Source organism: Nothobranchius furzeri, chromosome 19, assembly GCF_043380555.1.
Source record: "Nothobranchius furzeri strain GRZ-AD chromosome 19, NfurGRZ-RIMD1, whole genome shotgun sequence".
Lineage (NCBI taxonomy): Eukaryota > Metazoa > Chordata > Actinopteri > Cyprinodontiformes > Nothobranchiidae > Nothobranchius > Nothobranchius furzeri.
Genome location: NC_091759.1, coordinates 26,285,125 through 26,300,124, shown reverse-complemented (window position 1 = coordinate 26,300,124; position 15,000 = coordinate 26,285,125). Strand labels below are relative to the sequence as shown.

At 49.9% G+C, this 15,000-nt stretch overlaps 2 protein-coding genes across 10 annotated transcripts in view; both read left to right on the top strand.

Annotated features, from left to right (window-relative positions):
* eif3eb (eukaryotic translation initiation factor 3, subunit E, b) overlaps nucleotides 1-7,331 on the top strand; it is a 16,117-nt gene extending 8,786 nt beyond the window's left edge. For all 3 annotated transcript variants that reach the window (XM_054745504.2, XM_015974194.3, XM_015974196.3), the window contains 11 exons: nucleotides 1-80; nucleotides 169-211; nucleotides 566-670; nucleotides 745-870; nucleotides 1,975-2,099; nucleotides 2,173-2,299; nucleotides 2,379-2,480; nucleotides 2,980-3,089; nucleotides 6,184-6,286; nucleotides 6,410-6,544; nucleotides 7,070-7,331. The exon at nucleotides 1-80 is cut by the window's left edge and continues 38 nt beyond it. In XM_054745504.2, coding sequence (XP_054601479.1) covers nucleotides 1-80; nucleotides 169-211; nucleotides 566-670; nucleotides 745-870; nucleotides 1,975-2,099; nucleotides 2,173-2,299; nucleotides 2,379-2,480; nucleotides 2,980-3,089; nucleotides 6,184-6,286; nucleotides 6,410-6,544; nucleotides 7,070-7,108 — 1,095 coding nt within the window. In that variant the 3' untranslated portion in view covers nucleotides 7,109-7,331. The remainder of the gene's footprint in view (nucleotides 81-168; nucleotides 212-565; nucleotides 671-744; nucleotides 871-1,974; nucleotides 2,100-2,172; nucleotides 2,300-2,378; nucleotides 2,481-2,979; nucleotides 3,090-6,183; nucleotides 6,287-6,409; nucleotides 6,545-7,069) is intronic.
* A 744-nt stretch (nucleotides 7,332-8,075) lies between these two features.
* The window catches only part of pleca (plectin a), a 77,792-nt gene continuing 70,867 nt past the window's right edge, over nucleotides 8,076-15,000 (top strand). For 6 of the 7 annotated variants that reach the window (XM_054745434.2, XM_054745433.2, XM_054745430.2 and 3 more), the window contains exons 1-4: nucleotides 8,076-8,364; nucleotides 8,691-8,728; nucleotides 11,636-11,803; nucleotides 14,149-14,356. In XM_054745434.2, coding sequence (XP_054601409.1) covers nucleotides 8,205-8,364; nucleotides 8,691-8,728; nucleotides 11,636-11,803; nucleotides 14,149-14,356 — 574 coding nt within the window. In that variant the 5' untranslated portion in view covers nucleotides 8,076-8,204. Of the gene's footprint in view, nucleotides 8,365-8,690; nucleotides 8,729-11,635; nucleotides 11,804-12,105; nucleotides 12,283-14,148; nucleotides 14,357-15,000 lie in introns of those variants that run through there. The other variant, XM_054745435.2, reaches the window with a different exon arrangement.

Here is a 15,000-nt window from a genome sequence, read left to right as displayed (position 1 = left end):
AAGCAGCTCCAGTCGGAAACGGAACCCATCGTGAAGATGTTTGAGGACCCGGAGACCACTCGGCAGATGCAGTCCACTCGGTCCGTGTCAGACGTCCACGGTTCCGTGTTGGTCGCTAACGGGAAGTTTGCTGTAGATGAAGAATCCGTGTTTTTGTTTTGTCTCCAGAGACGGGAGGATGCTGTTTGACTACCTGGCAGAGAAACACAATGTAAGTGCACACATGTTTCAGATAGTGGGTGGGGCGCTGTGAGCTCATGTTTCCATGACAACCAGCTGCCACGGTGAGGAACAGCAGCCACCAATGTGCTGATTACCCACCCCGTAATCAGACCACGGACGTTTCTGCTGAGTTCTGAGAGTGTGACTCGTTTACTGGCTGCTGATTGGTCAGCCTGGAGCATCACCCAGACTTCTGTGGAGGGGTTAAAGAGCGTCCCTTGTTTATGAGACGGGAAGTCGCTGCCGTTCCTGTGGGTTTCCAGCTCCATCATTCAGGGTTCTCTCGGTTCTGAGAGTCCTTTACTGTGCTGAAGCATGTTCTCTGTGTTCTTTCACCTCGTAGTTCCGTCAGGAATACCTGGACACGCTGTACAGATACGCCAAGTTCCAGTATGAGTGTGGGAACTACTCCGGAGCGGCGGAGTACCTCTACTTCTTCCGTGTTCTGGTAGGAAACCCTGGTGTGAACAGAGGCTCCGAGGAGAGCCTTCAGGAGACTAAACTTGCTCTGCTGCTGCTCAGGTTCCTTCTACAGACCGCAACGCTCTGAGCTCTTTGTGGGGAAAACTGGCCTCTGAGATCCTGATGCAGAACTGGGAAGCTGCTATGGAGGATCTGACACGCCTGAGGGAGACCGTCGATAACAACGTAGGAGGAAAACAAAGTGTCCACCTGTCTTCCCACACCTGTGTTGGTTTTGGGGGCGTTGTGAAAGTCCCTGACCATTAAATGGATACCAAGCAGTTTGCTAGCTTTTAGCACCCCCTAGTGTCCGTCTGTAGAAACAAAGCTATCTCCTCGCTGTGCTTTCATCTTTTTAATGCCTCCATCTGCCAGCTGACGTGTCTCCCAGCGTTTCTAAGTGTCTAAATTAAACACATCAGCTGTGTTCTTGTTCTAAAACATGCAGGAAATGTCCTGAAGCCAGGCAGCAGCGTCAGGGAGGTCAGATCCCTTTTTTCCAAGTCCCAACAGACCGGATCAGCAACTGTGAAGGTGCAAATGCCATATTCTGGCCACAGGGGGCAGTAGAGGATAGGTGGCCTTCGTTAACCCTGTAAAGGGTCATTGCAGCACAACTGGCTCAAGAAATGATTAAAAATATGAAAAAGTTGTCCTCTTAATAACTGAGTTAGTGCTTCTTGCTGTGTGAGGAGCAGGGAAAGTTTTCCAGGTTACTAAAATCCTCCAGAGCTGCAGCTGGAAACGGTTGCTAGGTTACAGACGAGAAGAAGGATGCAGCAGCAGCTACTGTAATTCCACTTTCAACCAGTAGGAGAACCGTTGAGTGAAACTTTGAACCTTTTGGGCATCAGCTGATGAAGGAAAGAGAAACGTGGAGAAAAGCGTTTTCAGTGAATTAAACCAACAGAATGAATGATTTTCATTCCAGATGCACCGATGGTGAAATGCAGGCGATATCGGTGTTTAGCGCTTTAGCATCATCGTTATTCACCGAGCCCTACAGGCCTGAGACGTGCCACCAAAGTGCTGCACACCAGCTAACCCAGAGAGTGGGTCTTCAGCCGTGTTTTAAAACCCGCTCCTGGTGGAGAGAGCCGCTCGGGTCCGGCTACGGAGAACGCCCTATCCTCCCTCGTCTCGGCCCGGTTCTGCTGATTGGACCGACGTCGGTGCAGGAGGATCGGGCATCTCCACAGTTTCTTGCTTTTGAGTTTTTCTACAGTTGCAGAGAATTGTTGGAACTGACGCTTCCTGTGCCCCCCCCCCCCCAACCCCCCCCCCCCCCAGTCGGTGAGCTCTCCACTCCAGTCCCTCCAGCAGAGGACCTGGCTCATTCACTGGTCCCTCTTCGTGTTCTTTAACCACCCTAAAGGCAGGGACAACATCATCGACCTGTTCCTCTACCAGCCTCAGTGAGTCCGTCGGACCTTCTCCTGCCGGCTCGGGTCGAGCCCGGCTGTAACGTGTCTTCTTTGTGCGGCTCAGGTACCTGAACGCCATCCAGACCATGTGTCCTCACATCCTGAGATACCTCACTACCGCCGTCATCACCAACAAGGATGTGCGGAAGCGCCGGCAGGTGCTGAAAGACCTGGTCAAAGTCATTCAGCAGGTATGATGACATCACAAACAAAGCCCACCAAAGCAGCTGATGACACGTGCTGATGCGCCTGTACCTGCCCCCGCTCCAGGAGTCGTACACGTACAAAGACCCCATCACGGAGTTCGTGGAGTGTCTCTATGTGAACTTTGACTTCGACAGCGCCCAGAAGAAGCTGAGGGAGTGCGAGTCGGTAAGGATCCTGGTGGTTAGGTTGTTAAATCCAAACCCAGCCTTTTCCCTTTCGTTCAGTTTGATCCTCACACAGAGCGGCTGTCGGATTTGGGCTCTGGTTCCGGCTCAGCAGAAACCTCCGGCTGCTGCAGGGCCGACTCCCACTGTGAGTCATGCATCACCAGTGTGCTTGGCAACTATGGGACTTTAATTCATCTTTCACCTGGCGCCTCCTGGTGGTTCCAGTGAGGATTACAGGACTCTGCTCCAACTGGACCGAGTCACTGCAGAACCACCACAGAGCAGCAGACACGTTCAGTGTTTTGGGTTTCTAAGATCTGTTTTCTGAATTCATTTCTAAGTTTTACCAGAAGGAACATCCAGTTTTGTGTTTGCAGGAACAAAACTGTCTGACTGATTCCTCCAAAGTTTAACCAGCTGTGTTCCAAAAGCTGCATCCAGAACTTTTATCAGTACAAGTCACTTTTCTAAACAGTCGCATCCGTTTTGTTCCTCAGGTTCTGGTCAACGACTTCTTTCTGGTCGCTTGTCTGGAGGATTTCATTGAAAACGCTCGACTCTTCATCTTTGAGACGTTTTGCCAGATTCATCAATGCATCAGCATCAGGTGTGTTAATCAGAACCAGGTGTGTTAATCAGAACCAGATGTGTTAATCATTAGCAGGTGTGTTAATCAGCATCAGGTGTGTTAATCAGAACCAGGTGTGTTAATCAGCATCAGGTGTGTTAATCAGCATCAGGTGTGTTAATCAGAACCAGGTGTGTTAATCAGCATCAGGTGTGTTAATCAGAACCACGTGTGTGTTAATCATTAGCAGGTGTGTTAATCAGCATCAGGTGTGTTAATCAGAACCAGGTGTGTTAATCATTAGCAGGTGTGTTAATCAGCATCAGGTGTGTTAATCAGAACCAGGTGTGTTAATCAGCATCAGGTGTGCTAATCAGAACCAGGTGTGTGTTAATCATTAGCAGGTGTGTTAATCAGCATCAGGTGTGTTTATCAGAACCAGGTGTGTTAATCAGCATCAGGTGTGTTAATCAGAACCAGGTGTGTGTTAATCATTAGCAGGTGTGTTAATCAGCATCAGGTGTGTTAATCAGAACCAGGTGTGTTAATCAGCATCAGTTGTGTATATCAGCATCAGGTATGTTAATCATAATCAGGTGTGTTAATCATCATCAGGTGCGTTAATCAGAACCAGGTGTGTTAATCATCATCAGATGTGTTGAACAGAACAAGGTGTGTATCAGAACAAGGTGTGTTTATCAGCATCGGGTGTGTTAATTAGAACCAGGTGTGTTTATCAGCATCAGGTGTGTTAATTAGAACTAGGTGTGTTAATCAGAACCAGGTGTGCTAATCAGCATCAGGTGTGTTAATCAGCATCATGTGTGTTAATTATCATCAGGTGTGTTAATTAGAACCAGGTGTGTTATCAGAACCAGGTGTGTTTATCAGCATCAGGTGTGTTAATCAGAACCAGGTGTGTTTATCAGCATCAGTTGTGTTTATCAGCGTCAGGTGTGTTAATCATCATCAGGTGTGTTAATCAGAACCAGGTGTGTTAATCATCATCAGATGTGTTAAACAGAACCAGGTGTGTTAATCAGCATCATGTGTGTTAATTATCATCAGGTGTGTTAATTAGAACCAGGTGTGTTTATCAGAACCAGTCGTGTTAATCAGCATCAGGTGTGTTTATCAGAACCAGGTGTGTTAATCAGCATCAGGTGTGTTAATCAGAACCAGGTGTGTGTTAATCATTAGCAGGTGTGTTAATCAGCATCAGGTGTGTTAATCAGAACCAGATGTGTTAATCAGCATCAGTTGTGTTTATCAGCATCAGGTGTGTTAAACAGAACCAGGTGTGTTAATCAGCATCATGTGTGTTAATTATCATCAGGTGTGTTAATTAGAACCAGGTGTGTTTATCAGAACCAGTCGTGTTAATCAGCATCAGGTGTGTTTATCAGAACCAGGCGTGTTAATCAGCATCAGGTGTGTTAATCAGAACCAGGTGTGTGTTAATCATTAGCAGGTGTGTTAATCAGCATCAGGTGTGTTAATCAGAACCAGGTGTGTTAATCAGCATCAGTTGTGTTTATCAGCATCAGGTGTGTTAATCATAATCAGGTGTGTTAATCATCATCAGGTGCGTTAATCAGAACCAGGTGTGTTAATCATCATCAGATGTGTTGAACAGAACAAGGTGGGTATCAGAACAAGGTGTGTTTATCAGCATCGGGTGTGTTAATTAGAACCAGGTGTGTTTATCAGCATCAGGTGTGTTAATTAGAACCAGGTGTGTTAATCAGAACCAGGTGTCTTTATCAGCATCAGGTGTGTTAATCAGAACCAGGTGTGTTTATCAGCATCAGGTGTGTTAATTAGAACTAGGTGTGTTAATCAGAACCAGGTGTGTTAATCAGAACCAGGTGTGTTTATCAGCATCAGGTGTGTTAATTAGAACTAGGTGTGTTAATCAGAACCAGGTGTGCTAATCAGCATCAGGTGTGTTAATCAGCATCATGTGTGTTAATTATCATCAGGTGTGTTAATTAGAACCAGGTGTGTTATCAGAACCAGGTGTGCTAATCAGCATCAGGTGTGTTAATCAGCATCATGTGTGTTAATTATCATCAGGTGTGTTATCAGAACCAGGTGTGCTAATCAGCATCAGGTGTGTTAATCAGCATCATGTGTGTTAATTATCATCAGGTGTGTTAATTAGAATCAGGTGTGTCATCAGAACCAGGTGTGCTAATCAGCATCAGGTGTGTTAATCAGCATCATGTGTGTTAATTATCATCAGGTGTGTTAATTAGAACCAGGTGTGTTAATCAGAACCAGGTGTGCTAATCAGCATCAGGTGTGTTAATCAGCATCATGTGTGTTAATTATCATCAGGTGTGTTAATTAGAACCAGGTGTGTTATCAGAACCAGGTGTGCTAATCAGCATCAGGTGTGTTAATCAGCATCATGTGTGTTAATTATCATCAGGTGTGTTAATTAGAACCAGGTGTGTTAATCAGAACCAGGTGTGCTAATCAGCATCAGGTGTGTTAATCAGCATCATGTGTGTTAATTATCATCAGGTGTGTTAATTAGAACCAGGTGTGTTATCAGAACCAGGTGTGTTTATCAGCATCAGGTGTGTTAATCAGAACCAGGTGTGTTTATCAGCATCAGGTGTGTTAATCATCATCAGGTGTGTTAATCATCATCAGATGTGTTAAACAGAACCAGGTGTGTTAATCAGCATCATGTGTGTTAATTATCATCAGGTGTGTTTATCAGAACCAGGTGTGTTTATCAGAACCAGGTGTGTTAATCAGCATCAGGTGTGTAGCAGTGTCAGGTGCATTAATTATCTTCCTAAGACAAATGACTGTTATTATTTTTACTAGCTTCCTGCTTCTCCCTCCTGCTGGTTGGAAGTGGAATTACATCTAGGCTGGGCAATGTGGAAATGATTCCTATTTGGAATTTTCATATCAGTCGATATTAATATTTATGATGATATGAAGTCTATTTTTTATATTTAACCCTAACCAGAGGAAACGACAGAGCGCCACACACCAGTCATCGTCTTCTTCATTTAGATTTTATAAATGTTCAAGCTGCTCCAGTCTTCCATAGAAAGGACAGATTTCCTGATGCATCCCATAATAAGTTGAGCTATACGGCTCTTTGTTTCAGCATGCTGGCCGATAAACTCAACATGACGCCGGAGGAGGCAGAGAGGTGGATCGTCAATCTGATCCGGAACGCCAGACTGGATGCCAAGATTGACTCCAAACTGGTGAGTTTCCTGATCCCATCCCAGTGAGTCCGATCCAATCCCAGTGAGTCCGATCCAATCAACAGAGCGGATCTCTGAGCTGGGTCAGAGTCCAGTTCTGAGCGGTGGTTCTGGTCTTCTCAGGGTCACGTTGTGATGGGAAACAACGCCGTGTCGCCGTACCAGCAGGTGATCGAAAAGACCAAGAGCTTGTCTTTCCGTAGCCAGATGTTGGCCATGAACATGGAGAAGAGGGTCGCCCATAGCAACAGGAATGAGGTAAAACAGGAAGAACAGGAAGCACCAGGTTTAGTGTTCATTCGGTTTATTAGTCCCGCCCTCTCACCTGGTTAAAAGCTCCGCCCTCTCACCTAAATCAGGTGATTTTAGAGGTTTAATCAGTAATTCCAGTTAAATGAACACGAATATCCGTTAGAACAGCAGGTGAGAACCACATGGATCTCAGGTGTGCTCACTGGTTTACATAGGGGGGCGGGGCTTAGAGCCACTTTGGGTTCAGGTTTGTTGTTGTCGTCCCTTAAAGATGATGTCATGGCCATAGAAGTGAATGTTAGCTTGACCAAGGGGGTGTCGATGTCGAGGCGCCTGGCCTCGGTGAACATGAACATGGCGGTTCCTGATGACGGATCTCCTAGGCAACCGGGGCGGGAACCCGGCATCAGGGCGAGGTTCTGGAAGGACCCCCGTCCTGAGGCAGGGTTCTGGAAGGGAACCGTGTGGGTCGAGTTTCCGTTACCCGGACCTAATCCCAGTCTGGCTCTCGTGTTTTTGTTTTATTCCCAGACGCCGAACTGGGCCGCTCAGGATTCTGGGTTCTACTGAGACAAAACCCGACCACGGCGTCTGGATGAAGTTTTCCTGTTTTCTCCTCACAAGTCCTCCGACTACGCTCCGCCTGCAGGGCTGACCCTGAGCGCTCCTCACACTCTTCGGTTCTGAAGCGGCCCGGGTGGCGTGGAGCATCTGGCTCTGCTTACAGGAGGAAACATGGCCGCTGCGCACGCTGGAGCGGGATCCTGCTGCTTCCTGTCGCCTCTACAGCAGAAGCATCAGCGAGGTCTCGCTGTGGAACAGATCTGCTCTGGTTGTCATGGAAACGTCGGGTCTAGGTCACATGAGGAGAGCTGCAGCGTGACCGTAGTCCGAAGGGAAAGCATCTTGTTATTTAAGTTATTGGAACGTTTTTCATCTTGTTTGAATTATTTCAAGTTGAACTTTGGGTGTTTTCTGTGAACTTCAGACGTTAATAAATGTGTTTTAGTCCCTTCAGTCGTGTTTGTGTGCTTGGCCCCTAGAGGGCGCCGCAGCCTTAGTTTAACCCCCCCCCCAGGCCTGGATCTGCTGAGTAACTCTGGAAGTTTTTAGGATCTGAAGGTTGAAATCCTCCAACAGAAGCTTGTTTGTCCAGGAATTAGTCAGTGACCACACCTCCTCTCTGCCCCATTCCAACCCATCCCAGGACCTGGGAGAACCGGTCCTGGAGGTTCTGGGCTTCTGTATAAAACCCGGACCTGACGGGTCGGTTTGTGTCATCGTGCAGGAATGACGGTGGTTCTGGTTTAAAGAACACCGGGGCGGTTCTGGCTCGGGTTCAGAACAGATCTGCCTCAGGTGGACTCTGAGCCCCCACCCCCACCTCCCCCTCTGGCCTGTGAGGGTTTATTGATGTTGTTGGGGGGGGGGGGGGGGGGGAGTGGCTGCCAGTTAAACTGCTGCTGCTCCTTGCCCCTCCCCCTGCGCACGGCTCCAGGACCCAGCAGAACCCAGCAGAACTCAGAGCTGACGTGGGCCTCTGCTGGAACAGCTGGAATCCATCTGCTGCTGCTGCCGGAGGCGCCGACGGGACAAACCGGCCCAGTCAGGAGCTCTGCAGCAGTCACGCTCAGGAGCCGGCTCTGATCGGATCCACGGGCTCAGCATGGACGTCCTGACATCCTGGGCCGTCACCAACCCGGCCGTGGCCCGGCTCCTCTGGGTCCTGCTGCTGGTCCTGGCCACCTTCCTGGTCTGGCTCTTCTTCTTCTGCTGCTACAGCTGGAACCAGAGCTCCTCGCCCTCACTGGAGAGGTACCTGGCAGGTAGGTGGGCCCTGAGAGCCCCGCCCCCTGTGGGAGGGTGGGGAGGCCTGCGGTGGTTCTGGCTCAGATTCCCAGAACTCACAGTGGAAAGGTCTTTTCTTAGAACACTAAATTATCAGTTTTTCCCTCCAAGATGGCAGGATTCCGTTTTTCCAGAGCGTACCAGCTCGTTAGGGGGGGAATGTTTTTCATGGTTGTCATGGTAACCTGCTTGTGGTTGTGTGCTATGACGAGCCTTACGTTCCGCTAAAGTTGACCCACTTCATGGTGATTAAAGGTGTTCTGGTTCCTCTTGTCTGACGGAACGTTTTGTTTTCTCCTCACAGCGATGGCAAAGAACTCCAAACCCAAAACTCCAAACCAGGTGAGGAACGTTCCCCAGAGTTGCGTCAGTCCTTGGTATAAATAATTGGTTGTGTTCAGTTCTGCTGCTGGTTCTGTAGAACCGGGTCCAGACTGCAGAGGTCCTCAGCATCTCAGACTTTCAGCCAGGATCCTGAAAAGATCAGCTTGTCATCAGAATGAAACGAGTCAAACATCTGGACCGGTTCTGCTGATTCAGATCAGAATGGTTGTGGTTAGACGAGTGGGTCAGAACATCTGCACACCAGCAGCTCTGTGTTCCTGATCTGAGTCAACCAGAACGGTTCCAGAAGGAAACCCGGAGAAAGTTCTTTCTGCTCGTCTTCCTCTGAAAGGATTTGAAATAAAATCAGATCTGGTTTCATCTGGTTACTCAAGTCTGGCTTTAGGGTCATCAGCTGATCAGTTAGCTGGGTCTGGACCTGGTACCGGTCCTGGACCTGATTGTGACTATTTCGAAGAGCAGACATGACAACCGTATTCTGCTTTTAGATACATTTTCATTTAAAATTCAAAATCAGAACCAGCTGGGTCCAAACGGGCCAGAAATCTTCCATCTGTCATCTAAAACATTAAATGTGGAAAGAGATCATTTTTATTGGGAAGAACACGCTAAGTCCACACGTGCATGAGGAGAACACGCCAACTCCACACGTGCAGGAGGAGAACACGCCAACTCCAGACATGCATGAGGAGAACACGCTAACTCCACACATGCATGAGGAGAACACGCTAACTCCACACATGCATGAGGAGAACACGCCAACTCCACACGTGCATAAGGAGAACACGCTAACTCCAGACATGCATGAGGAGAACATGCTAACTCCACACGTGCATGAGGAGAACATGCTAACTCTACACATGCATGAGGAGAACATGCTAACTCCAGACATGCATGAGGAGAACATGCTAACTCCACACGTGCATGAGGAGAACACGCTAACTCCACACGTGCATGAGGAGAACACGCTAACTCCACACGTGCATGAGGAGAACACGCTAACTCCAGACATGCATGAGGAGAACATGCTAACTCCACACGTGCATGAGGAGAACATGCTAACTCCACACGTGCATGAGGAGAACACGCTAACTCCACACGTGCATGAGGAGAACACGCTAACTCCACACATGCATGAGGAGAACATGCTAACTCCACACATGCATGAGGAGAACACGCTAACTCCACACGTGCATGAGGAGAACACGCTAACTCCACACGTGCATGAGGAGAACACGCTAACTCCACACATGCATGAGGAGAACATGCTAACTCCACACGTGCATGAGGAGAACACGCTAACTCCACACATGCATGAGGAGAACATGCTAACTCCACACATGCATGAGGAGAACACGCTAAGTCCACACATGCATGAGGAGAACACGCTAACTCCACACGTGCATGAGGAGAACACGCTAACTCCACACGTGCATGAGGAGAACATGCCAACTCCACACGTGCATGAGACACGCTAACTCCACACGTGCATGAGGAGAACACGCTAACTCCACACGTGCATGAGACACGCTAACTCCACACATGCATGAGGAGAACACGCTAACTCCACACGTGCATGAGACACGCTAACTCCACACATGCATGAGGAGAACACGCTAACTCCACACGTGCATGAGGAGAACATGCTAACTCCACACGTGCAGGAGGAGAACTCGCCAACTCCACACGTGCATGAGGAGAACATGCTAACTCCACACGTGCAGGAGGAGAACACGCCAACTCCACACGTGCAGGAGGAGAACACGCCAACTCCAGACATGCATGAGGAGAACACGCTAACTCCACACATGCATGAGGAGAACACGCTAACTCCACACATGCATGAGGAGAACACGCCAACTCCACACGTGCATGAGGAGAACACGCTAACTCCAGACATGCATGAGGAGAACATGCTAACTCCACACGTGCATGAGGAGAACATGCTAACTCTACACATGCATGAGGAGAACATGCTAACTCCAGACATGCATGAGGAGAACATGCTAACTCCACACGTGCATGAGGAGAACACGCTAACTCCACACGTGCATGAGGAGAACACGCTAACTCCACACGTGCATGAGGAGAACACGCTAACTCCACACGTGCATGAGGAGAACATGCTAACTCCACACGTGCATGAGGAGAACACGCTAACTGCAGAAGCCACAGATGGGATTAGAACCTACAACCATCAGCTCCTGGTTGAAACCATGTCTCTGACAGTCCTATATTTCCCTAACGAGCAGAACCTTTTACAGTCTTGGTGTTCTGGACCCGGGCCTGTGGTACTCTGACCTGTGTGGGTTTTGTTGGACTGAGTGAGCCGGAGCGGTTCTGAAAGCCTTCATGAGTGGACCTCTTTGTTCTCCTGTCAGTTAGAGTCTCTGTCCTTCCAGTGGACGACAAAGAGACGTGAGACAGAGCAGCAGTCATCAGACTGGTAGGCTCTGTGTTCATCAAAGCAGCAGCAGTGTCAGAACCGGGTCGGAACTGGACCAATGATGTAATAGTTCAGTTCATTTGTTGTTGTTGCACCAATCACAACGCGAGTTGCCTCAAGGCCAAATCAGACATGACTGAGCATAGCGGTGTCATCATGTGTGGTTCAGACGATGACATCATCATTCAGGTATGCAGCAATCACAGCTTTCATGGTTCTGGATCCAGAGAGCAGAACCTTCATGGTTCTCCTAGATATGACCCTTCAGCTCAGGAGGAGCAGCTGGTCCAGGGTTGCTGGACCAACCTCAGCTCCCTCCTGCCGTTGAGTCCTTGGGCAAAACTTCCCTGGTGGTCAGAACTCCTTTACGATGTTTTTGTTTCCATGGTGATGAAAAACGTAACCAGGAAGTGATCCGGGTCAGCTGACCCACTCGACTAACCAGACTTTTGTTCCAGAGAAAGAAAAAACTCAAGGAGAAGCCGACTGCCTCGGGTCCGCCTGAAGTTCTGGTTCTGAAGGAGTCCAGATCCATCCAGGAGGCTCCAGGTCCTGCAGCCAAGAGGAGGAGGAGGAGGCCTCCCAAAGCCGGGTCAGAACCAGAGGCTCCTGTGGAAACACCTAAGGTGAGCAGAACCAGAACCTTAAAATGGACTCGGATCAGGTTCTGGAGGACTGTGGTTAATCGGTATTCTGGGTCCAGTAGAGACCTGAATGTGGGTAACATCCTGGTTCTTTCTCTGGGCGGGTACTGACCCGTTCGGGTCAGAACTCCGGCAGAAACGAGCTCCTAGAGCTGATTTTAGGTCCCTGGTGGATCCGAGCTTCAGGTAAACGTCTCATAAACGGACCACTGGCGCGTGAGCACCTCCGCTGATCTGAGATCAGTTCCGGTGGATCAGCACCGCAGTTCGGTTCGGTGCATCACGGGGAGGAGGCTCGGCTCGGCTCGTGCCGGTGAGACCGGAGCATCCTCCGGTAGGACGCAGGCGCGAGGATGAAGGTGATGAAGATGATGGTGAGAGTCTGAGTTCGGCTCTGGGCTGCCGACCGGACCTCTGCGGACTTTACCGGACCGGTGCTGGAGAAGACCGGAACAATGACGGTAGGATTCTGCCGCATGCGGCTGGGATGTTATGGGATTAGAGCAGAACCAGCACCAGAACATTTGGGTCACGTTACGTAGGGTGTCACCGCGGTTCCGGTCCGGTCCAGTTCTGGTGCGGCGCTGTAGTCCGAATTCTGTAAACTTGCAGTTTCATCTGACCCGGTTCGGATGAGGACCGGTTAGTGCTGGTTCCGACCCGGATCGGATTCTGGGTCCGGAGCTTTCTGTGTGCATGAGAGGGAACTTGTAGAAGAACCAGAACCTGGGCCGGGACTGGGCCAGAACCTTCAGGGTCCAGTTTGGTTTAAATGATTTTTATCACAAACGGATTAAAACGTTTGGTTTTAAAACTTTACGGAGACGAAAGTTCTGTTCGGGTCGGGTCGGGTCGGGAGCCCAAACATCAAAGAGTCCGCATCTAAACACGGTCTGGTTCTCCTGAAGGAGCACGTGACCACTGGGAGATCACCTACAGCTTTTATTTTGAAGGTTTGTGTAAAAGTTCACCTGAAGTGGTTTTATTTCTGTAATTAGCGCCTCTCGTCCAAATCTCTTATTCTGAGCAGATTAACAAAAACCTGCTGAACGGATTATTTCACCACCCGCTGATGCGGCCTGACTCCTGTGACCTTTGACCTGGAACAACCAAACCTGTCACAAGTGAAACGGACAAGAGCGTTTTCCATGAATCCGTGGAGTCCCCGTCGATGTTTCGATCGGAACATTTGACGTGTTCAGTGACCTGCTGTCAACTTTGACCCCTAAAAGCACAGAGTCACGTTTCCACCTCCCATAATCCCACAGCGCCGACGTCCCTCTGGACTGAACCGGGCCGAGGGTTAAGGACCAGGCGAGTCAGACGGCAGCAGAACCGGTGCTGTGGGTTCTGTTGTTGCTCGGTAGAGGTCCTCCGGAGGGTTGTGCTCTCGTCCAATCAGAGCGCAGGGATGCTGCAGCCATGGTCCCTGGAGAGAGAGCATCCTGGAGGATGATGACTCAGCCGAAGGGAGGCGGATCAGCGGCGGCGGAGCGAGTCAGAGCTTCAGGATCTGGATGGAAGTCCTTCAGTCAAAGGCATCGATGCTGTCAGAGAGAACCAGAACCAGGACCGGGACCAGGACCGGAACCAGGACCAGGACCGGGACCTGAACCAGGACCGGGACCTGAACCAGGACCAGGACCAGGAACCAGGACCTGAACCAGGACCGGGAACCAGGACCAGAACCAGGACCAGGAACAGAACCAGGACCAGGACCAGAACCAGGAACCAGGAACCAGGACCAGGACCTGAACCAGGACCGGGACCAGTACCAGAACCAGGACCAGGATCCAGGACCGGGACCGGGAACCAGGACCAGGACCAGGACCAGAACCAGGAACCAGGAACCAGGACCAGGACCAGAACCAGGACCAGGACCAGGACCGGGACCAGGACCAGGACCAGGTTCTCATTCTGGAAGGCAGCTTCCATAAAAGCCAACAGGAAGTTGTTTCAGGCGAACGTTACGACCCTCATGGCCCTGCAGGAGGGACGTGGTGGGCTATGATGTTTTTGCCCGTGAGCCTGTTGGTGAGGTAGGGCCCGACCCGACAGGCAGGACTCGCCTACAGCTGATGAACCTTTGGAGTCGATCCGATTCAAGATGGCCGTCACTGCTGGAAAAGAAAAGAAGGAAGTGTAATCTGGTTAATCTGGTGTTTCTACGGCGGGCCGGAGGGTAATCCGAACAGCTTTCGTCTTCGGGAAGCAGGAATAACGGATTTAGTTTAGTAAATAAATCATGTTTTGTTCTGTGTGACCTGAAGCTCCTCCTCTAGTCCATCACTGACTACCAGGTCCGTCTGATTCTTTTGCTCCTCCAGGAGAAGGAGGAGGCGAAGCCCAGGAGGAGGCCTCTGGTCCGGGCGGCGTCTGAGGAGAGCTCCAGCGACCTGAGCTCCATCAGCGCCTTGCCACTTCCTGGAGACACGCTTCCCTGGAACCTTCCCAAACATCATCGTGTCAAGCGCTCCAAGTCGGCCTCGGAGAACGTTCTGGACCCGGCAGAGCGGGCCGTGATCCGGATCGCAGGTCAGTAGAATGATTTCCTGGTTTTGGAGTTGTGGCGTTTGGCTGTGGCTAGCTTCTGGGTCATGTTCTGATGATGTTTGATCCATGGAAGTTCTGGACTTTGGTCAGGTGTGTGCAGAGGTTCTGGTGAGTTCTGGTGTCTCTGCTTTGCTGGTTCTTGGAGAAGGAACCATGGGGTCCAGCTGAGATAACCCGTCTCTTTACCTCAACGCTGGGATTGAACCGACAACCCAGCAGTTGGCTTCTCTGTAGCCCGCCTAGCTGGATCAGAACCGGGTCCGTTTCACTGCTCAGTTTTTTCACACACCAAGGTAGATGACCTTTGACCTCCTGTTCTGGAGGATCTTCTGGATCAAATTAGTTCTAAGTGGACCTAAGTGGATCTCCACCCTCAGAACCAGAATTTAATCTGCAGGGATTAAACATCTCAGCTCGCTGCTCGGAGACCTGCTGAGACTCTAATCTGTGGCTGGATGAACAACAACGTTCATGTGTGCTCTACATGTGAGTCAGGTTTGTTACTTATAGTCAGATTAAATCCCGTAATCCATGGGTTCTGGTTCTGTGCAGTAACCGGACCGATCACTAGAGGACAGCACGGAGCATCTCACTCTGCAGATCTAGATGAGTTCACACCTCACAGA